At 40.9% G+C, this 19,596-nt stretch overlaps 1 protein-coding gene across 3 annotated transcripts in view; it reads right to left on the bottom strand.

Annotated features, from left to right (window-relative positions):
• Positions 1 to 16,189, bottom strand: part of parn (poly(A)-specific ribonuclease (deadenylation nuclease)) — a 116,656-nt gene extending 100,467 nt beyond the window's left edge. For 2 of the 3 annotated variants that reach the window (XM_041206739.1, XM_041206738.1), the window contains exons 1-5: positions 16,067 to 16,189; positions 11,257 to 11,334; positions 9,334 to 9,413; positions 7,606 to 7,673; positions 6,553 to 6,634 (exon numbers count right to left, since the gene is read on the bottom strand). In XM_041206739.1, the coding sequence (XP_041062673.1) occupies positions 6,553 to 6,634; positions 7,606 to 7,673; positions 9,334 to 9,413; positions 11,257 to 11,334; positions 16,067 to 16,085 (327 nt within the window). In that variant the 5' untranslated portion in view covers positions 16,086 to 16,189. Of the gene's footprint in view, positions 1 to 6,552; positions 6,635 to 7,605; positions 7,674 to 9,333; positions 9,414 to 11,256; positions 11,335 to 14,278; positions 14,503 to 16,066 lie in introns of all 3 variants that reach the window. The other variant, XM_041206740.1, reaches the window with a different exon arrangement.
• Positions 16,190 to 19,596: the final 3,407 nt, after the last annotated feature.

Genomic DNA, 19,596 nt, shown 5'->3' on the forward strand with positions numbered 1-19,596 from the left:
GCCTGTAATTTCTTAAAGCTGCGCCCACATTTTCAAAAATCTTCAAATTGTATTACAATTCCACACTTCCAACTCCACTGGGATTCACCATGGCCCAGACCAGTCACAGAATTGGTGTCTTCGGAGGAAGATGTTTAAGATACAGCATTGCTACAGGTCTAAATAATTTTTAAAAAATCAGAAGCTGAACAAATCAATGCACTTCTTTACTCGACTGGACCAATTGCAGATGACATAATTGTACGACACAGTATCAATGAGTCATCTGCCAAATTTGATGAGGTTTTAAAATCCTTTGACATTTATGTCAGCCCAAGATCTAATAAAATATTGGAAAGCACCAAATTTAATAAGAGAGTCCAAGTGTCTGGGAGCTTGTTGATCCCTTCATAAATGATCTCTACAGGCTGGCAGAGGGATGTGAATATGATGACTTAAAGTCTGAACTCATCTGAGACAGAATTGTTGTGAATGTTGCAGACGATTCACTCTCTGACCTCCTACAAGCTAAAGATGATGAGCTTTTCCTGGACAAGGCAATCCAGCTAATTAGACTGTCTGAGCCAAGTGAACAACACAGGACCAACCTAAGGGGAGAGAACAATACTTGGGGCAGAACCAACCCTCAGTCTGCCATATCAGGTCACAGAAACACGGGGACCATCCAAGTCAAGGAAAGCAATTCCTGAACCTCCCAGCATAGCAACCTTCCCAGCACTGTAGTGCGAAGTACCCTCAGAGAAAAGATCAGTGTCCTGCGGGCATGGCCCAATGCTTCCACTGCAACCAATAGGGACACTTTGGCAAACTGTGCAAGTCAAAACCCTAGCACCGCACAGGCATTCCAAAGGAGGCCATGAGTTTGAGGCAAAAAACCCTGAAGAGACACAACCATGTTTCTTGAGTGACATCAGAGAATGCTGCTCTTCATTTTGGAGTGCTGATATCCTGGTAAATGGTCATCCAACAAATTTTAAATTAGGTTCAGGTACCAGTGTAACAGTCTTGTCGGACAAAGAACCATGGCTCCAAGGCCTTTGCCTTTGAACAATGGAGCGGAGGAATCCGACTCCCAGTCATTGGCATGATCCTTGAACCAGAGGTATGACAACAAACAATTCTTTGACTAATGTATGTTGCCCATAATCAGCCTCTCTCCCTTCTGAGCAGGAATGACTGCGTAGCCCTGGATCTCCTCTAGACAGTAGATGATATCAAGGCTACCACTCTCATTAGCCAGCCAGAGCAGCAGTCCTGAGTCCTCAAACACTAAAGAGGATTCAGACTCTAATTTCACCCACTATCTCTCCTCTTTTTGCACAGCAGGTTTGTCCATCATCATTCAAAGTCCCCAATGGCCAGACCAACCTACCACACAAGATCACTGTAGCACCTTCAGTGGAAGTGGTACCAGAGAAAGATCAACAGTCCGAGGAGCCACAATAGTACAGTTTTTAGATGTACCAATGTTTAATTCCAATAATTGTGTGTTGAGGAGGAATGAGTCTGAAGCTAACCTGTACCTTAAAACAGGCTTATTTCTAAGGCAGCAAAACAAACTCTCAAACTCACCCAATTCCTCCCAGACACTCAGTTTATATACTCTTTATAATAATTCCCTAATCCTTCCCCAACTAGAGACAGCTGTGCTTAATTATCAATTTAAAGCATGCATTACATTGCAACACAAATTTAACATTAACACCAACCGCTGTGCAAACATAGCAACTTCAAGCCAGCGTACCAGAACCACAAGGGATGTAGCAGTTTCACACCAGTAACAACAAAAAACAGAGGAGCATGCTACTCAATCTTCTTCTTGCCACAGGAACACCCTTCCTCAGCCTCAGAGCTTCCCAATGGCCCAAACAAAAAAGGAAGAAAAGGTACCACCAGGCAGAAAAATATAATTTTTGTCCACCCCACAAGAAATGATCAAGAGTAACAACAACCATGCACTGCCAAACCAGCTAAACCAATCAGCCATGGTTTAACATCAAGCAAAGGAATGAATGAAGCCATACCCAAATGCCAGTCCAACAACAAGAACTAAAACCACCAGAGCCTACCACAATCCTGACAGAACGGCAAACGAGATGTGGAAGGGTTAAGGCCTCCAGACTGCCTGAACCTCTAACTTCAAAGGACTTGAGGGGGTGGGGGAGCGCACAGAGATGGGATAGCAAAAATGTTGCTAATGTTAATAATGTAATAGCAATAATGTTAGAATGCCATTAAGGTAAATGCACACAACTTATAACAATGCAAGACTTGAAGTAAACTGAAGTGACACTATGTCCATGGGATAAAGACTTTGGGGGCGAGGGGTAGTAGAATTGGCTGGTACATACAGGGTTAATGTGGGATGGAGTACAATACTCCCCACACAGTGATGTAAGGTGGCACATGATCCAGAACCAGTGTCAGTCTAGAAATGGATAGAGATGTGTAAAGACCTAGGATGGACTCAGCTCCATAGCTGTACTCTTACTGTATATATGTATATAGTTATGACTTGTTAATATACTCAAGACTGTGAAGCCTACTTCACAGTGTCTGAAGCATAAACCACTCAGATTTCCCTTATGCAGATCATAAGGTTACCTAATCTTTTCAAAGTACTGGCTGGCTACATTAGGACAGCAATGGTTCTCTATATGATTTACTGCCATAATGCGATAAAACTCAGCTTGTCTTTGAGCCAGCTAATATTGTTACAGTGCGGTGCTGTGCACACACTTCATTTACTATGAAATTGATGTATTTGTCATGATGCCAACAGGGTCAGTCACCTAAGCTGCTGCTCTTGATTGAATAATTCTCCCCATTAACCTTCAAAACTCAGGAAGGTCCCAATGTTAGGAATGAAAGAACAAAAATCATATTTAGTGACCCCTGCTGGAGCACCATATGCATGAACAGCAAGAGATAGTAAGAATGGGCTTGGTGAGATGTTCCACAGGTTTAAATAACATCACAATCAGCCACCTACTTGTATTTAAAATAGTACTTCTGACAATAAAATGCTCTAGGCGTTTTTCTTAGACATACAAGGAAAACAATTAGTGAGTCAACAAAGAGATATTAAAATAGATAACCAAAAGCAGGGCCAACAAGGAAACCATGGGGGTTAAGGAGAAAAAGCAAAATACGATGGATGCAAGCAGCTGGCTGCCAGATCTGCTGAGTATTTCCAGCATTTTTTGATAATATTTTGGGTAGGAGGAGGGGGAGGAGAGGGAGGGGAGCTGGCAGACGAAGGAGGAAGAGGCGGGGTGGGAGCAGGCAGGCAAAGAAGGAGAGGGAGGGAGGGAGCAAGCGGAGACCAAGAGAGAGACAGGGAGGATAAAGTCAGAAAGGAGTTGGGTGCTGGGGAGTGGGGCTGGTGGAGACAGCATCGTAGAGTCTAGGAATTTAGGTGAAGATGGACTTTCAATCTTCAGTGCTGGGGTGGGAAAATCAGGAGCCAATGTACATCAACAAATGTAATTTGGTCCAAACCGTTCAAGGGCAATTAGGGACAGGCAACAAATGCTGGGCTTGTTAGCCATGATCACATCGCAGGAAGGAATTGAAAAAAAATAAAAGTATCCCTGCAACCAATGCCTTCAAGGGAGAGGAAAAAGTTGATAAGAGGTGAAAAAATTATTTTGGTTACGCAAAAATAAACATTTTATCTCAGCGTTTTGCTAGAGAGCAAGGTACTAATATGGGAAATAATAAACAGACTATGACAGGAAGAGAAAGAGAGTACAAATCGAAGAGTAAATCAGCAGATAAGGCCAGAGGTTACAAAAATAATAAAAACAAAAAACTTAAGGCTCTGTATTTGAATGCACATAGCACTCGAAACAAAACAGATGAACTGATAGTACAAATAGAGATAAATAAGTATGATCCAATAGCCATTACAGAGACATGGATACAGGATGAACTAGATTGGGACCTGAATGTTGAAAGGTACAGAAAGCTAGGAAAAGGCATAGGGGTGGCTCTTTTAATTAAATATGATAGAGAGGGATGACCTAAGTCAGGAAACCAGGATATAGAAGCAGTTTGGGTAGAGATGAGGAATGGTAAAGGGAAGAAATCATATGTGGGAGTGCTGTACAAGGCCCCCTACCAGTGACCAGTAGGGCAGGGTATCAAAGAAGAATTTAGGGGAGCTTGTCAAAAAGGTATGACACAGAAAGCTACAACACTGGCATCTACCCGGCAAGAGGAAAATTGCCCAGGTATGTCCTGTAAACAAAAAGCAAATCCAACCCAGCCAATTACCGCCCCATCGCTCTACTCTCGATCATCAGTAAAGTAATGGAAGGGGTCATCAACAGTGCTATCAAACAGCACTTGCTTAGCATTAACGTGCTCACTAATCCTCAGTTTGGGTTCCGCCATGGCTAATCAGCCTGACCTCATTACGGCCTTGGTTCAAACATGGACAAAAGAGCTAACTCCAGAGGTGAGCAGAGAGTGACTGCCCTTGACATCAAGGCAGTACTTGACCGAGTGTGACATCAAGGGCCCCTAGCAAAACAGGAGTCAATGGGAACCAGGGGGAAAACTCTCTGCTGGTTCAGTCATACCTAGCACAAAGGAAGATGATTGTGGTTGTTGGAAGTCAATCATCTCAGTTCCAGTACATCACTGCAGGAGTCCCTCAGAGTAGTGTTCTCGGCCCAATCATCTTTGCTCCATCAATGACTTTCATTCCATCATAAGGTTAGAAGTGGGGATCTTTGTTGATGATTGCACAATGTTTAGCATGATTCGCAACGACTCAGAAACTGAAACAGTTCATGTCCAAATGCAGCAAGACCGGGACAACATCCAGTAACAAGTGGCAAGTAACATTCACGCCACACGAGTGGCATGTAATGACCATCCAGCAAGAGAGAATCTACCCATCACCCCATGATATTCAATGGCATTACCATAGCTGACTCCCCCACTGTCAACATTCTGGGGGTTACCATTAACCAGAAACTGAACTGGACTAGCCACATAAATACTGTGGCTACAAAAGCAGGTCAGAGCTAGGAATCCTGCAGCAAGTAACTCAACTCCTAACTTCCCAAAGCCTATCCATCATCTACAAGGCACAAATCAGAAGTAGGATGGAATACTCTCCACTTCCTGGATAAGTGCAGCTCCAACAACACTCAAGAAGCTTGACACCATCCAGGACAAAGCAGCTCACTTGACTGGCACCCCTTTCACAAACATTCACTCCCTCCACCACCAGCAGCGTATATCATCTACAAGATGCGCTGCAGTAACTTACCAAGGATCCTTAGGCAGCACCTTCCAAACACACGACTGCTACCATCTAGAAGGATAAGGGTAGCAGATACATGGGAACACCACCACCTGGTGGTTCCCCTCCATGCCACTCACCACCCTGACTTGGAAATATATCGCTGTTCCTTCACTGTTGCTGGGTCAAAATCCTGGAACTTCCTTCCTAACAGCACTGTGGGTGCACCTACCCCATAAGGACTGCAGCGGTTCAAGGAGTTCACCACCATCTTCTCAAGGGCAATTAGAGATGGGAAATGATTGCTGGCCTAGCCAGCGATGCCCACAACCCGTTAAATGAATAAAAAAACGACAATTATCATGGGGGATTTTAATCTACATATAGACTGGAAAAATCAGATGGGCAAAGGTAGTCTAGGTAAGGAATTCATAGAATGTTTTCAGGATAATCTCTCAGGACCACAGGTTCTGGAGCTGACCAGGGACCTGGCTGTACTTGGCCTGGTGTTGAGCAATGAGATAGGATTAATGACTTCATAGAGAAGGCACGCCTAAGTAGCAGTGATCGTGATATACTGAATTTTACATTCAGTTTGAGGGAGAGAAGAGTGAGTGTAGGATAATATTTTAGACTTAATTAATAGCAATTATGAAGGCAAGAACATAGAGTGAGTAAAAGTGAACTGAAAAATTAGGTTAAGGGATAGGTCAATAATAGAGATGCAATGGCATACATGCTGGAAGAATTAAGTGCATGGCATCGTTTCAACTTAGTTTCAAGACAGCACACAAATTAAACTGTTTCTCTAATCTAGATCCAATACCAATATACTTGCTCACCCTGAAGTCAAACCAAATCATATGTAAATCCAGACTGCTGTGTTTCAGCTGCACTGTTCTTAATTGCTATTTATCCTATTTGTCAACATAACCGTGACTGCCTTTAAAATAACTAAATTGCACATGAAATACTTCAGAGCATTCCAAGATGTAATAAAGGGCACAATGCATTTTTTTCCTCCTCACAAGTTTCATCTGATTTTTGAGATATGAGGACTAGGCTCTCTGGTGGATAAATCAGAGCACCAAGGTCTTAGTATTCATAGCTTGAAATATATGCAAGTTGACAGATCAGGACAATTTAAACTTTGCTGTGATCCACAATGCTCCACTGCCAAAAGAAGTCAGTCACTTTCAGTGAGCACCCAAATACATATATGGTGGTCCCGTCAGCAGGATACCCATCCTTATGCAACAACACGAGCACTTCACCAAATATTTTTTTTTTCTTACCTGGCAAACAAACTTAACATCAGGCGAATTTCTAGAAAGTGGCTTTGGAAACACGTAGAAGTTAAAGGTCTTCATTATGTGCCTGGCGAGCAAGAAGGTATTACAAATAAAAACTTAGGCTTTAGAATTTCCCATCAATGTCACCAATTGCCCTCATGGGAAAAGGCACCACCTGTGGTACTATTATGCCATGCAGGCCTGAAGCTGTACTCAAGGGAACAAATCAGGTTTATACAACCTGTGCTCATAAATTAACCCTTTAGCCTTCAGTATTATTCAACTGAATGTACACTGTCTTCCATCCAAGGGTAATATATCTTTTCTGAGATACGATGACAAAAACGAAATACAGTACTCGATATGGTATCTGACCAAGACTCTGTACAATTGAAGCATAGCCTCCTTATTTTTGCGTTTTAACCCTCGAGATGAAGGTGAAGATTACATTAGAGTTCTTAATTACACTTTTTGCTTGTGCACTACAGTAATATAGTGGTTATGTTAGCAAAGTCCTGGACTAAGGTCCAGTGTTCAAATCCCACCATGGCAGCTGGGGGCAGATTTAAACTTACGTCATAAATGGTCTTTTTATTCCATATTTATTTAAAGAACATAAATATTGATGATCAAGAAACTTCAGATTGTTGTAAAAACGCCATCTGACTCACTGGTATTTTTGGGGGAAAGATATCTGCCATCCTTATTTACTCTGACCTATATATGACTCCAAGTATTTTCTTGTACCTTAGTTTCTTAGCTTGTTTGCTGACTGTGGTGGCTTAACCACACAATCAGTGTCTTTGCTTTACAGGCGAATGTATTAGTTTTCTAAACATCAGGTGCAGAGGGGATAAATCTCATCGGTTTCCCCCTTCATGGTAAAATTGCTCAACCACTGGATTGAAAAACATTCACTTGATTAGTTACCCTTGGACAGTTACCTGGAGGACACCCGGCATCTATAAATGCTTCAGCATAAGATAATTGCAGGGAGATAATTGACAGAAACTTAGTATTCTTCAAAATTGAAGACAACTGCGTAAATAAACTCACCTGTTCTCTGCAGCATCATATTTAAATGTGCAAAGTCCAAACTGAAACAGCAGGAAGTCCATGGAATGCTGCAAGAAAACAAAGAAGGAACACTTCATTCTTTTTAATTCAGAGATTATCACTCTGGTTAATAACACTCAACAAATATGATAAAATGAATTTGCCTGGAAGTTCCTCTCACACCCTCACCCCCAACAGAAAAGGTATAAATAGTTAGGCAGTCTCAATCCAGGTCTCAGCAAATTCAGGATTCATAATGAAATAATGTCCGCAACTGTCACACAAATAGGAATCACGCTGTCAGTTTCACTCAGATAAGTGAGAACTGAAAGTGTTACACTGATGTAGTAGGGTGAATGGTTTGGAAGTGGTCTTTGAGCTAAGATTGTCACAACAGTGTGAGTGGGCTCCACTTTACATCTGGACATGCTAAAACTGATCTGGGAATGATGATAATGGGTGACAAAAGTGAAAAACATGTTCCAATCTCCTGCAACAATATCCCTCACTTTGAGCATAAAAACAAAAATTACCCTAATTGCCTACAGAGGATAAATTAGAAAAACCAAAATTCTGTAATAAACAGCAATCAAGAGACACAAATTTGGAACAATTGGAGAAAAGTAAATCAAAAACTGTCCTTTTAAGTTTTACACTAAATATTTGACTTCCTGTTTAAAATAATGCCACATTTTCTGGTCTGGTCTGTCTTGTAACTGCTGTGCAACTGCTTTCACAGCAACACATTTGAATCATGTGTAAATTTTAGAGCACCATCACATCAGCCAGTGAAAGGTAGTGCTTGCTTCTCACCCACGTATGTATAAACAACCTCATCACACGTACAGCTAATTCACTGCCGGCCATTTCTTCACAAGTGAAACTTGATTGCTAAAAGCTGCATTGCCCATTATCATGAGGCCAGTTTCAGGAGATAAATGAAAAAGTTGGGGATATTTATTCAGTTTCAGGCTTGCATGTACTGTGTAGAGTCAGGGCACATTATCTGCTCACACTGTAATGCAAGTCCATATCTTAGTTATTCTACATGTGCAAAAAGTATAACGTATTCAAATCAGCATTCTCAAAAAATATATGGTGGTGAACACCAGACTGTGCATTTACTGCCTTGTACAAAACATCAACATATTACAGATCATAAGGGCAGTTAGAAATGAAACACCAGAAATTGGAAGATATCTCAATCCTCTGGACAAAATGCAAGCTAACAATATATTCCCAATTTTTGAAAAGTGTATTGCACAAGTTTTAAGAGAACACACAAACCAGTAGTCGTTGATCAGGGATATCAAACTCCAAATGTCTTGTAACTGCTGCGCAACTGCTTTCACAGCAACACATTTGAATTACTGGGATGAAGAGTGCTATGGTTGTTATTCAACTACTAGTACCACTCTTCATATTCAACATTCTTTTTTTTCTCTCTTCCAACGCACTCTTCCCCCCCACCAAACAAAATGGAAAAACATCACTGTACTGTACTTGAAGACTCCGTAGATTCTATCAATGGCACACTTTAAAAAGGAATCTGTCATCACTTCATCCTCCCCGTGTCCACCCAAGCTCATTCCTTCTCCATGCAAAATCTCATTCAGGGGCTGAGTTATGAACCAATAAAGCCAGTTTGCACTCTTTCACAACCTGCAGTCTTTGACAGCTTCCAATATGCATAGTTACAACGAATTAAAAACACAATGCCCAGTTTACCTTTTTCAGCTTTTGATATCTTTCTTCTGGTGTGTCCAAGCCATTTGTCAGTGTGGTCACTGAAGGTCCGTCACTTATTCCTGAAACGTAACAAAAAACGTAACAAAAGTAGGTATGGTGACAGCCAACATCACAAATGTTAAAATCTCACATTCCTCTCACTACAGGTTGAAGTTCGGAACAGCAACATGAGGCACTGAACTACACATACTTAGCTACAATGATGATTTGCACAAAAACCAAGATAGTTCTCCAAGGATCCAGCCGTGTCTACTGAGCCTAATCCACTGCAGAGAGAACGAGAGTCCCTGCAACATTCAGACTTACTGCAGATCTCATTACTCACTGCAAGAAGTGTGAATTCCAAGAACATGGGGCTAAAAAACCTGTGTGACAGATCTCAATCCAATTGAGTTATGCCTTAAATGAAGGAAGCAAAACAACCTAGGGCTCATTCTTGATAATCTCAATCAACACAAGTTCACTCCCCTCACTGATCTCTGACCCAGCTGAATTCCAGAAACTGACCAAACTGCTTCAGCCACTAAGCCCACATTACTCCAAGCAAAAAGTACACATATCTTCCAAAAAATGCAACATTCCACTCCTCCCGAGGCAGCTTGTGATAAAAATATACCATGGGTTAAATATCATGTACCTGAATTAAACTTCAATTAGAGAAAAATAAAACGTGCTGCTCTCAACTAATTCATACCTCCAGTTCCCCCAGATCCTGCAGATAAGACAGTACCTATGGATCCAAGGTTGTTCTTTTTTTATTTTCTCACATTCAGCTCCTTGAACCCCAAGTTCATTGCTGAAACCTTACATATGAACAAGTGAATTAGGAGTAGGAGTAGGCCATTCAGCCCCTCAAGCCTGCTCCATCATTCAATAAGATCATGGCTGATCTGACTATGGATTCAACTCCACATTCCGCCTACCCCTGATAACTTCTTGACTGATAGGGGAGTCAAAGGTTATCTACCTCTGACCCTGCCTCTACTGCTCTCTGGGGAAGAGAGTTCCAAAGATTCACAACCCTCAAAAAATTTCTCCTCATCTCAGCCATATTTTTAAACTGTGTCTCGTAGGTCTAGATTCTCTCACATGGGGAAACATTCTTTCAGCATCCACTCTGTCAAGTCCCCTCAGGATCTTATATGTTTCAATAAGATCACCTCTCAATCTTCTCCAGCAATACAGACCCAGCCTGTCCAACCTTTCTTGATAAGATAACCCCCACCCCACCCCCCCATCATCCTGGGCATCAGTCGAGTGAACCCTCTCTGCATTGCTTCTAATGCATTTGTATCCTTTCTTAAATAAGGAGACCAAAATTGCACACAGTGCTCTAGGTGTGGTCTCAGCAATGCCCTGTAGAGCTGTAGCAAAACATCCCTGTTTTATATTCCATTCCCCTTGCAATAAACAACATTCCGTTTACCATTTGTTATAACTACCAATAAAATTAATGGTGAATCCAATGGCTACAATACATGCCAACACAAATACTTGCAGTACAATTCCAGCTACAATAAGCTTTCCCTAGGGGTTTTTGTAAGCTTCCACCAAAATTGGTGTATATAGGTTAAAGGAAAGGACTATGATACCAATGGACCAGTGACTTTGGCCAGATAAGTCAATTCTGCTTTACTTGCAGCTGAAGAATTGATAAAACCTGCAGTTACTAATTCAAGTTACAAATAAACAAAATCTGGCCCTATCTAGAGACAGCTTACTCTAATAAATATAGGAACACAGGAGAAATATTAATTCATTCAGCTCGTATATGTTCCTGTAGCATGCAAATATTGTTTAAGAGTCTGGTTAGAATTCTATCTCAAAGTGATATCTATCCCAAAAACAAGCATGATAAATCTAGGGGGCTTTACACATTACCATTAGAGATTCTATTAATACCTGAAAATTCTCCATCAATTGCCAGAAAATCGGCTTCTTCAATAGCTTCATATATTAGGTTTAGGCGGTCCTTAAAATCTGTTGAAAAACCACACACAGTAATTATAGCACAGATACAAGCTACTCAACCCAAGAGGCCCATTCCTGCGTTTATGCACCAGATGAGCCGCCTCCTATTCCTCTTCAGCTAACCCCATCAACATACCATTCTATTTCTTTCTGTTTATCTAGCTTAAATACATCTATGCTAATCGCCTCAGCTACTCCATGTGGTAGCTGCTCCTTTATGCTAACCACACTCTGGATAAAAGAAGCTCCTCCTGAATTTCTTGTTCTATTTATTAGTGACTATCTTATATTTATGGCCCGATTCATGGAAAGGTTACGTCACAGGAAGCCCATTGTGTCTGCGCCAAACGAAAAACAAGCCACCCAACCTAATCCCACTTTCCAGCATTTGATACAGCAAGTTACACACTTTTGGTGCATATCCAGGCACCTCTTAAATGAGTTGAGAGTTTCTGCCTCTACTACCCTTTCAGGCTGTGAGTGCCAGACCGCCACAATCCTCTGGGTGAAAAAAATCTTTCCTCATCTCCCTCTAACTTTTCTACCAATCACTTTAAACCTATGCCCCCTTAGTCACTGACCTCCCTGCTGAAAGTAAATAGGCCCTTCTCATCCACTCTAGGTCCCTCACAATTTTGTATCACTCAATCAAATCTCCCCTCAGCCTCCTCTATTGCAAGGAGAACAACCCCAGCCAATCTTTCCTCATAGCTGCAATTTTCCAGTCCTAACAACAGGATTGTTTGACTTCCTCAAAAGCATCACCTCACACTTCTCTGGATTGAATTCCATTTGCCACTTTTCTGCCCACCTGGCCAGTCCATTGATATCTTCCTGCAGTCTACAGCAATCCTCCTCACTATCAACCACGTGGCCAATTTTTGTGTTGTCTGCAAACTTCTTGATCATTCCCCCTACAATTATGTCCAAATCATTAATATATACCACAAAAATCAGGGGACCATGTACTGAGCCCTGCAGAACCCCAGTGGAACCAGCCTTCCAGTCACAAAAACATCAACTATTACCCGTTTGTATAAAAATAGTAATTTGGTAGTACAGAACTTGAGCATTGCTGCAAAAGAAAAATACATTTAAGCTTTTCGTCTTGCATTCATCAAGACACTTTGTAAGAATACCAATATAAAAGGGGAAAACAACAATTTATACTGTATGTGAAGAGAGTGCTGATTGTTTGGCAAATGGCGGTGCCATGGAGCATGCACCAATGATGGTGACTGACAGTTAACTGCCAAGCATTGTTTGAAATTTAAACCAGGCAGCTTAACGCTGTTTGGTCAAGGCATTGCCCTGAAGAATGACTGTCACTTATTTTGTTTAGCTGAAACAGGCACAATGAGTGTACATGTTCTTTCTGTCTTCAAAGAACAGGGCCCTTAGATTGATATGTTTGCGAACTGTATTGATGAGTGCAAGATGAAAAGCTTAGACGTGTCTCTTTTTTTTCCAGCAATTACCCTTTGTTTCCTGCCGCTGAGCTAATTTTGTGTCCGCTTTGCTACATTCGCTTGGATGCCATGGGCTTTTATTTTTTTAACCAGTGTGGTTCTATCCTCTCTGGTAAGTGGAAACATCTTCTCTACATCTTCATAATTTTAAAGGTCTTTATCCAGTCACCCCTCAGCCTTTCCTTTTCTAAATGGAATGGATTATTCTTGTAAGAATTATCATAGAATAGTACAGCACAGGAGACCATTCAACTCCCCCACTCTTTACCCATATCTTTGCAATTCTTTCCCCTTCAAGTGTTCATCCAATTCCCTTATGAAGGCTACTACTGAATCAGAGTGAGGTAGAATGCTGTATTTTAACATACGACAACATATTTCAAAATTAAAAGTGGATTTCAATTGTACTACGCTTACCTTATCAGTTTCTAAATGCCATAATGCACTTTAAAAAGAAAATTAACAAATCATAACTTCTTCCAATTACCAACCCTGCATAATTTTCCAAAAATCAGGAACCTTATTTGGCACAATGTTTTCGCCCGTGTTCACTGACCTATGCTGGCTCCCAGTAAAGCAACATCTTGATTTTAAAATTCTCGTCCTTGGTTTTCAAATCCCTCCAAAGAAGGGTCATATTGGACTCAAAACATCAACTCTGTTTCCCTCTCCACGGGTGCTGCCAGACCTGCTGAGTTTTTCTTGCATTTTTCTGTTTTTATTTCAGATGACCATTCTTATCTCCTCCAATCTCACAACCCCGAGATATCTGTGCTCACCTAGTTCAGGCCTTTGGCGCATTTCCAATTATAATTCCTCCACCATCTATGGCTGCGCAAACAATTGCCTAAGCCCCAAGCTCTGGAATTCCCTCCCTACACCTCTCCATCTCACTTTCCTCCTTTAAGACACTTCTTATAATCTACCTCTCTGACCAAACTTTTGGCCATCTGACTTAACTTCCTATGTGGCTCTGTGTCACTTGATTTTATAATGTTCCCATGAATGACACCTTGGGATGTTTCATTGTGTTATATGCACTATATAAATATGTAGTTGCTGCACATTAGTAGACACATCATTGCAAATCTTAGCTGCATAATAAGAATTCAAGCTAAACAAATGAAACAATTAGGTTGATTGCCAGCTCAACCTATTACAAGATACAGAAAGACCATGATAAATTGTCAATACTGTTAACAGCATATAAATTGCCCACTAAGATTCTGTCAAGCTGCTTCCCAAGTTAACAGAATATTTCAAATGAAGTAGAGGCTGAAAAACATTGAACCAATTTAATCCAAGAAAGGCAGGAATTTGACCTTATCATTTTAATATGTCTAGGGAAAAATATATAACACCCTACTCTAATTTACCAGATTAGTCCCAGCCTGTTTATCTCTACTGTAACATTATTCTTGGAGAAAAGACAATTGAGTAGGCTTGTAAGCGATCAGCTGTATCACAATGGGTAGCACTCTCACCTGTGTCAGATGTTGTGGGTTCATCCCACTCCAGACACTTTAGTACAAAACCTAGACTGACACTTCAATGTAGTACTGAGGGAGTATGGCACTCTCAGGGGGTGCCACTTTTTGGATCAGATGTTAAACTGAGGCACTGTCTGCACTCTTAGGGGATGTGAAGGACTCCAGGACAGTATTTCAAGAGCAGAGCAGTGCTTCCCAATGGCCAGCCAATATTTATCCTTTAGCAATAATTAAAAAGAAAGACTTTCTGGTCACAATCTCCTTAACATTTGTGAAATATTTTTCACATGCAAATTGGCCAACACGTTTTCTACATTAAAAGAGTGACCACATTTCAAAATTATTTAATTAACTGTAAAGTACTTTGGGGCACCCAAGATCACGAAAGGCATTATATAGGTACAAGCCTCTCTTTTATATTGTATTCCATTTATTATATTGATTTTTTTGGATTAAAGCTATTTCTTCCTTCTTTACCTAACCCATACATGTAATTAAGAGAGCAAGTCTGAGCATTAAGCTTTTCATAGCACAAAATGACTGAACAAAGAGGGGGATTACATAGTGCACAGCAGTGAAATGGAAGCCAGAAAAGCAGCTATTAAGATAGATGACACTGTAGCACTTATGACCCAGATTCCATATTTTCAAAGAACAACTAAAAACTACTTGATAACAATTATTCAGAGTTGATTATACTGTCTGTATATTTTTTTCCTTTATTCTTTTATGGAGTGTGGGCATTGCTGGCAAGGCCAGCATTTGTTGCTCATCCCTAATTGCCCCTGAAACGAGTGGCTTGCTAGACCATTTCAGAGTGCAGTCGAGAATCAACCACATTGCTGTGGGTCTGGAGTCACATGCAAGCCAGACCAGGTAGGGATGGCAGATTTCCTTCCCTGAAGGACATTTACAACAAATCAATGATAGTTTCATGGTCACCATTACTGAGACCAACTTTCAACTCCAGGTTTACTAATTGAAATTTTAAATTCGACCAGCTGCTATAGTAGGATTCAAACCCATATCTCCATGGCATTAGCTAGGGCCTCTGGATTACTAGTTCAGTGACATTACCACTACACCACCATATCTCCATATATGCACATTTCAAAAGTCTACATTGCACAGGATAATAAATCACCAAGAAAACTCACAAAACCCTGGGTACAGTCACCTGATTTTTCACACTTAATTTGCATTAAAACAACTTTTACAGTACAAAAAGTACTTAATTGCTTGTAAAGCACTTCAGGGTGTCTCAACTTGAGGCTGTGGAAATTTTTCTTTTACAGTAGGTGTCATGAAGCTTTAAACCTAGATCAGCAAATGTTCTTTGTACAGTCATTTTAGAGGGACGTGAAAACATCATTACAACAAGGGCCTTTTAGTGGGCTTCCAGATGATCTGGAGATGATGGAGGCCTTTAACTCAAAAGAAATGCACACTTTGCAATGTGTCATTTAAATGACGATTTCACTGGGGAAAGCAGGCAGTTCCCAAAAGCAGGGGGCAGGCGTGCTGCAGATTATCAGTCCCCCCCACCCCCCCACCCCCCCATTGCACCAAGCCCTGTCAAAGGGTTCCGCACCCCCAACACACGGAACCCTGGATTCGCCCGACCACATCGGCCTGGGCCCCGAAATGAAGGGTCGCCTCCAAAATGGCTCCATCGCCCGGGCTGCAAACCACCCGCGGCCCCATCCGCCGCGGTCCCTCTGTTAACCCGCTAACTGGGAGCTGAGCTGGGCTCGTTTCCACCACCCCCCCCACCGGACTTACTCTGCCTAGTGATCTCCATGGCTGCCCAGTCAAACCCCCACAACACAGGAACAGCGCAGCCACCTTCAACCTTTGCCCTTTAACATTCGCTCCGTAGCCACTTCCGGTGAACACAACAAACACGTGATCAGTGTCACTCAAACTGGAAATCAGTCAGCAGCATCATTCAGCGCTGAGCATTGCTCAGCAGGATTAAAGTCCAGGCACAATATACATACACCCTAGGTGCAATACTATTATGTAATGTTATACTTTTTTTCGTCTTATGGTTTAGGTTATGCCCTTTCCAAAAAAAGGGGGCACTTTTATTATTATTTTGTTTATTGATACTGGGGCAGCCTTTTGTTTTAAATAAGAAAAGGTGTACAAGCATCCCACTCAATTGACTATCATCCCCACTAAACTGCTCCCCACTCACCTTCCCTCCCTGGCCCACATGCTAGCTTTTTGTAAATGGTTCTCTCTTCTCAGGCACTGTTCCCTCTCATATATAAAAAAACAAAAAAACTGCGGATGCTGGAAATCCAAAACAAAAACAGAATTACCTGGAAAAACTCAGCAGGTCTGGCAGCATCGGCGGAGAAGAAAAGAGTTGACGTTTCGAGTCCATTCTGTTGAAGGGTCATGAGGACTCGAAACGTCAACTCTTTTCTTCTCCACCGAGGCTGCCAGACCTGCTGAGTTTTTCCAGGTAATTCTGTTTTCGTTTTTGTTACTATTTCCTCTCAATTAATTCAAATTTGCTGTCATCACTCCCCTCCTCAAAATGTCCATGTATGATTCTTATGACCTTGCAAACGACTGCCCTGGAAACACCCACATTTACAATAAAACTGCCTATGTAAACCCTGTCACACCCTCCTGAGGCTGTAGTGCCTCAATTTTTCATCTTCCAGCTCCTCAGCCTGTATTTCAGAGAAACTCGTGTGCTGCAACCAACTATACTCAACTTCCCACATTTCTGTAAGGTTTGTGAAAAGATCTAAAAATATAAACAAAATGTATCACATAAATATGGGGACTGCTGCATGTCTGCATCATGGTTCAATAATCCTCTAAGTTCCTTTCATACGAATACTACACTTGGTCTTCACTTTCCATGTACAATGCCACAGTACGTATGTCATGTTAACTACGATTTAGTATAATAGGACTTTGGGAATTCTTGGACAAGAAGAGTTATTTGTGGTTATCTTGAAATTGTCACTTGGTTGTACAAAACTTTTGCATTACTAAAAAGAAACATTCTGTCAAAGCTTTTTATCCTGCACTCATCAGGACAGTTGCAAAAATGCCAAATTTCAAAGGGAGTAACAGTTTCTATTGCATGAGAAAAGGTGCTGATTGCTTGGCAAATCAACTCTGATTGGTTGAGGCATTGCCATGAAGAATGCACCACGGAACTATTGTTCCTCATGCATTTGTTAATTCAAAAAAGGTGCAATGCCTGGACATGTTCCTTTTGGTCTCAGCCCTATGGTAGTTTGTAATGGGCAGAATACTCAACCAGCCTATGCTTGCAAAACTCAGAACGTAAATTCTAATGTTAGATTTGATTCTGCAATTGGATAGCACTTGCTAAATAATCCTGAGTGTGCTAAGAATTACACTAACAACCAATTTGAGAATATCAGTAGGACTCGTAATGTGACTCACTTATGCTTGTTAGAATCTACATATATTCACGTGTTGGGACCTGTCCTCTGCAAACAAAAGGAACATGTCCAGGCATTGCTCTTTTTCTGAATTAAACAAAAGCATGGTGGGGGGGCAATAGTTCCCTGGTGCATTCTCCAAGGCAAAGCCTCGACCAATCAGAGTCAACTTGCCAACCAATCAGCATGCTGTTCTCATGCAGAATAAATTGTTGCTGGCTTTGAAATTTCACATTCTTTGGTCTGTTCTGATAAGTTCAAAATGAAAAGCTGCAGCAGCATGTCTCTTTTTTCAGCTATCTTGAAATTACCAAGTTTTATCAATATTTGCACTTTCTGGTAGTTTAGTTTTAGAATAGATATAATTTCCAAAATTCTCATCTTTGTTTTCAAATCCCTGCATGGTCTCGCTCCCTCCCCATCTCTGTAATCTCTTCCAGCCCTCCCTCTGAGATATCTGCGCTCCTCCAATTCAGACCTCATACACCCCCAATTTTAAACTCTCCACCATTAACAGCTGTGCCTTTAGCTGCCAAGGACCAAGCTCTGGAATTCCCTATATCTCTCTGCCTCTACATCTGCTCATTTAAGACACTACTTAAAACCTACAACAAACTTTTGGTCATCTGTCCTAACATCATCTTGTGTAGCTTAGTGTCAAATTTTGTTTTATAAGACTCTTGTGAAGCACTTTAGGACTTTGCCATGCTAAAGGTGCTATAAACACAAGTTGTTGTTGCTACTGATTTTGGAATTAATAGATGGATAATATGGAGCAGTATGGTAAAATGGCATTGAAGTGATGAATGAGGAAGAAAGAGAAATGTCTGTTTAATTTTCCAACATTCTCCAACTTGAAGAACAGTATGTGAGCCACAAAATCCCTCCCCCAACAATTCTAACATCAGAAAATCTGACAGAATTAAATCAATATGACAAATGTACCTATCTTTGAATTAATTTCATAGAAACATATGGTGACACCTGCTGAGTAACAAGGGACAGAGGCAAAGTACATAATGGCTGTGTAACAACATTTTTTTTGCAAAATTCATTCTCAATTCTTAACATAATAATTTGTTTAGCAAGTTAAGAACATGGGGCTAGATTTTCCTCCAGGATTACACACTTGTTTTCTGACAGTGTCAGGATAGAAAATGGTTCAAAAGGGGTTCATGTGGTCTTGAATTCCAGCTCCAAAAAATGTACCTATATAGCTGTTAGTTATAGCTCAGTGGTAGTGCTCTCACCTCTGAGTCAGAAGGTTACGGGGTCAAGTCTTGTTCCAACACTTTACTGCTAGCACTGAGGGAGCATACTCCTTCAGATTACTAGTCTCAGGTGGATATATAAAAACATTTTTGTTAGGAACATTCTTTCAGATATCAGAGGTCCAAGATATCTTTCTCAAGAATCAAGGCACATTAATTATTCTCTTGTGCTAAAACTTTGAGAAGTCCAACTCAGGATAACACAATGATCCAATTGGAATAATGGCCATGGCTTTACTCAAAGATGTGAATGCTCTATTCATATTTACAAGGATCTTCCAGAATGCAAGGAATAAATGTTGGCAAATAGCATTTCTACAGATCTCAAGCTGTGATTCTTGAGGCAGCAATGGCTCAATGGGGAATGGTCACTGAGACCCTCCTGCCATAGCAGAGAATGTTTGCCATGAAATGTAAATTTACATTATAAATATAGCCTGTAAACGCAAGTGTAGTGAGGCACCTCATATACTGTATTGAAAGAAACTGATCTGTAGTGCACTTTATTTAATGTCAAATCTGAGCTGTTAAACAATTTACATTCACAAATTTTATGAATACGTTATATTGGAAATTGGTGAGACTGCACTTAGAGTATTGCGTA

The sequence above is a fragment of the Carcharodon carcharias genome, chromosome 15 (assembly GCF_017639515.1).
Source record: "Carcharodon carcharias isolate sCarCar2 chromosome 15, sCarCar2.pri, whole genome shotgun sequence".
NCBI lineage: Eukaryota > Metazoa > Chordata > Chondrichthyes > Lamniformes > Lamnidae > Carcharodon > Carcharodon carcharias.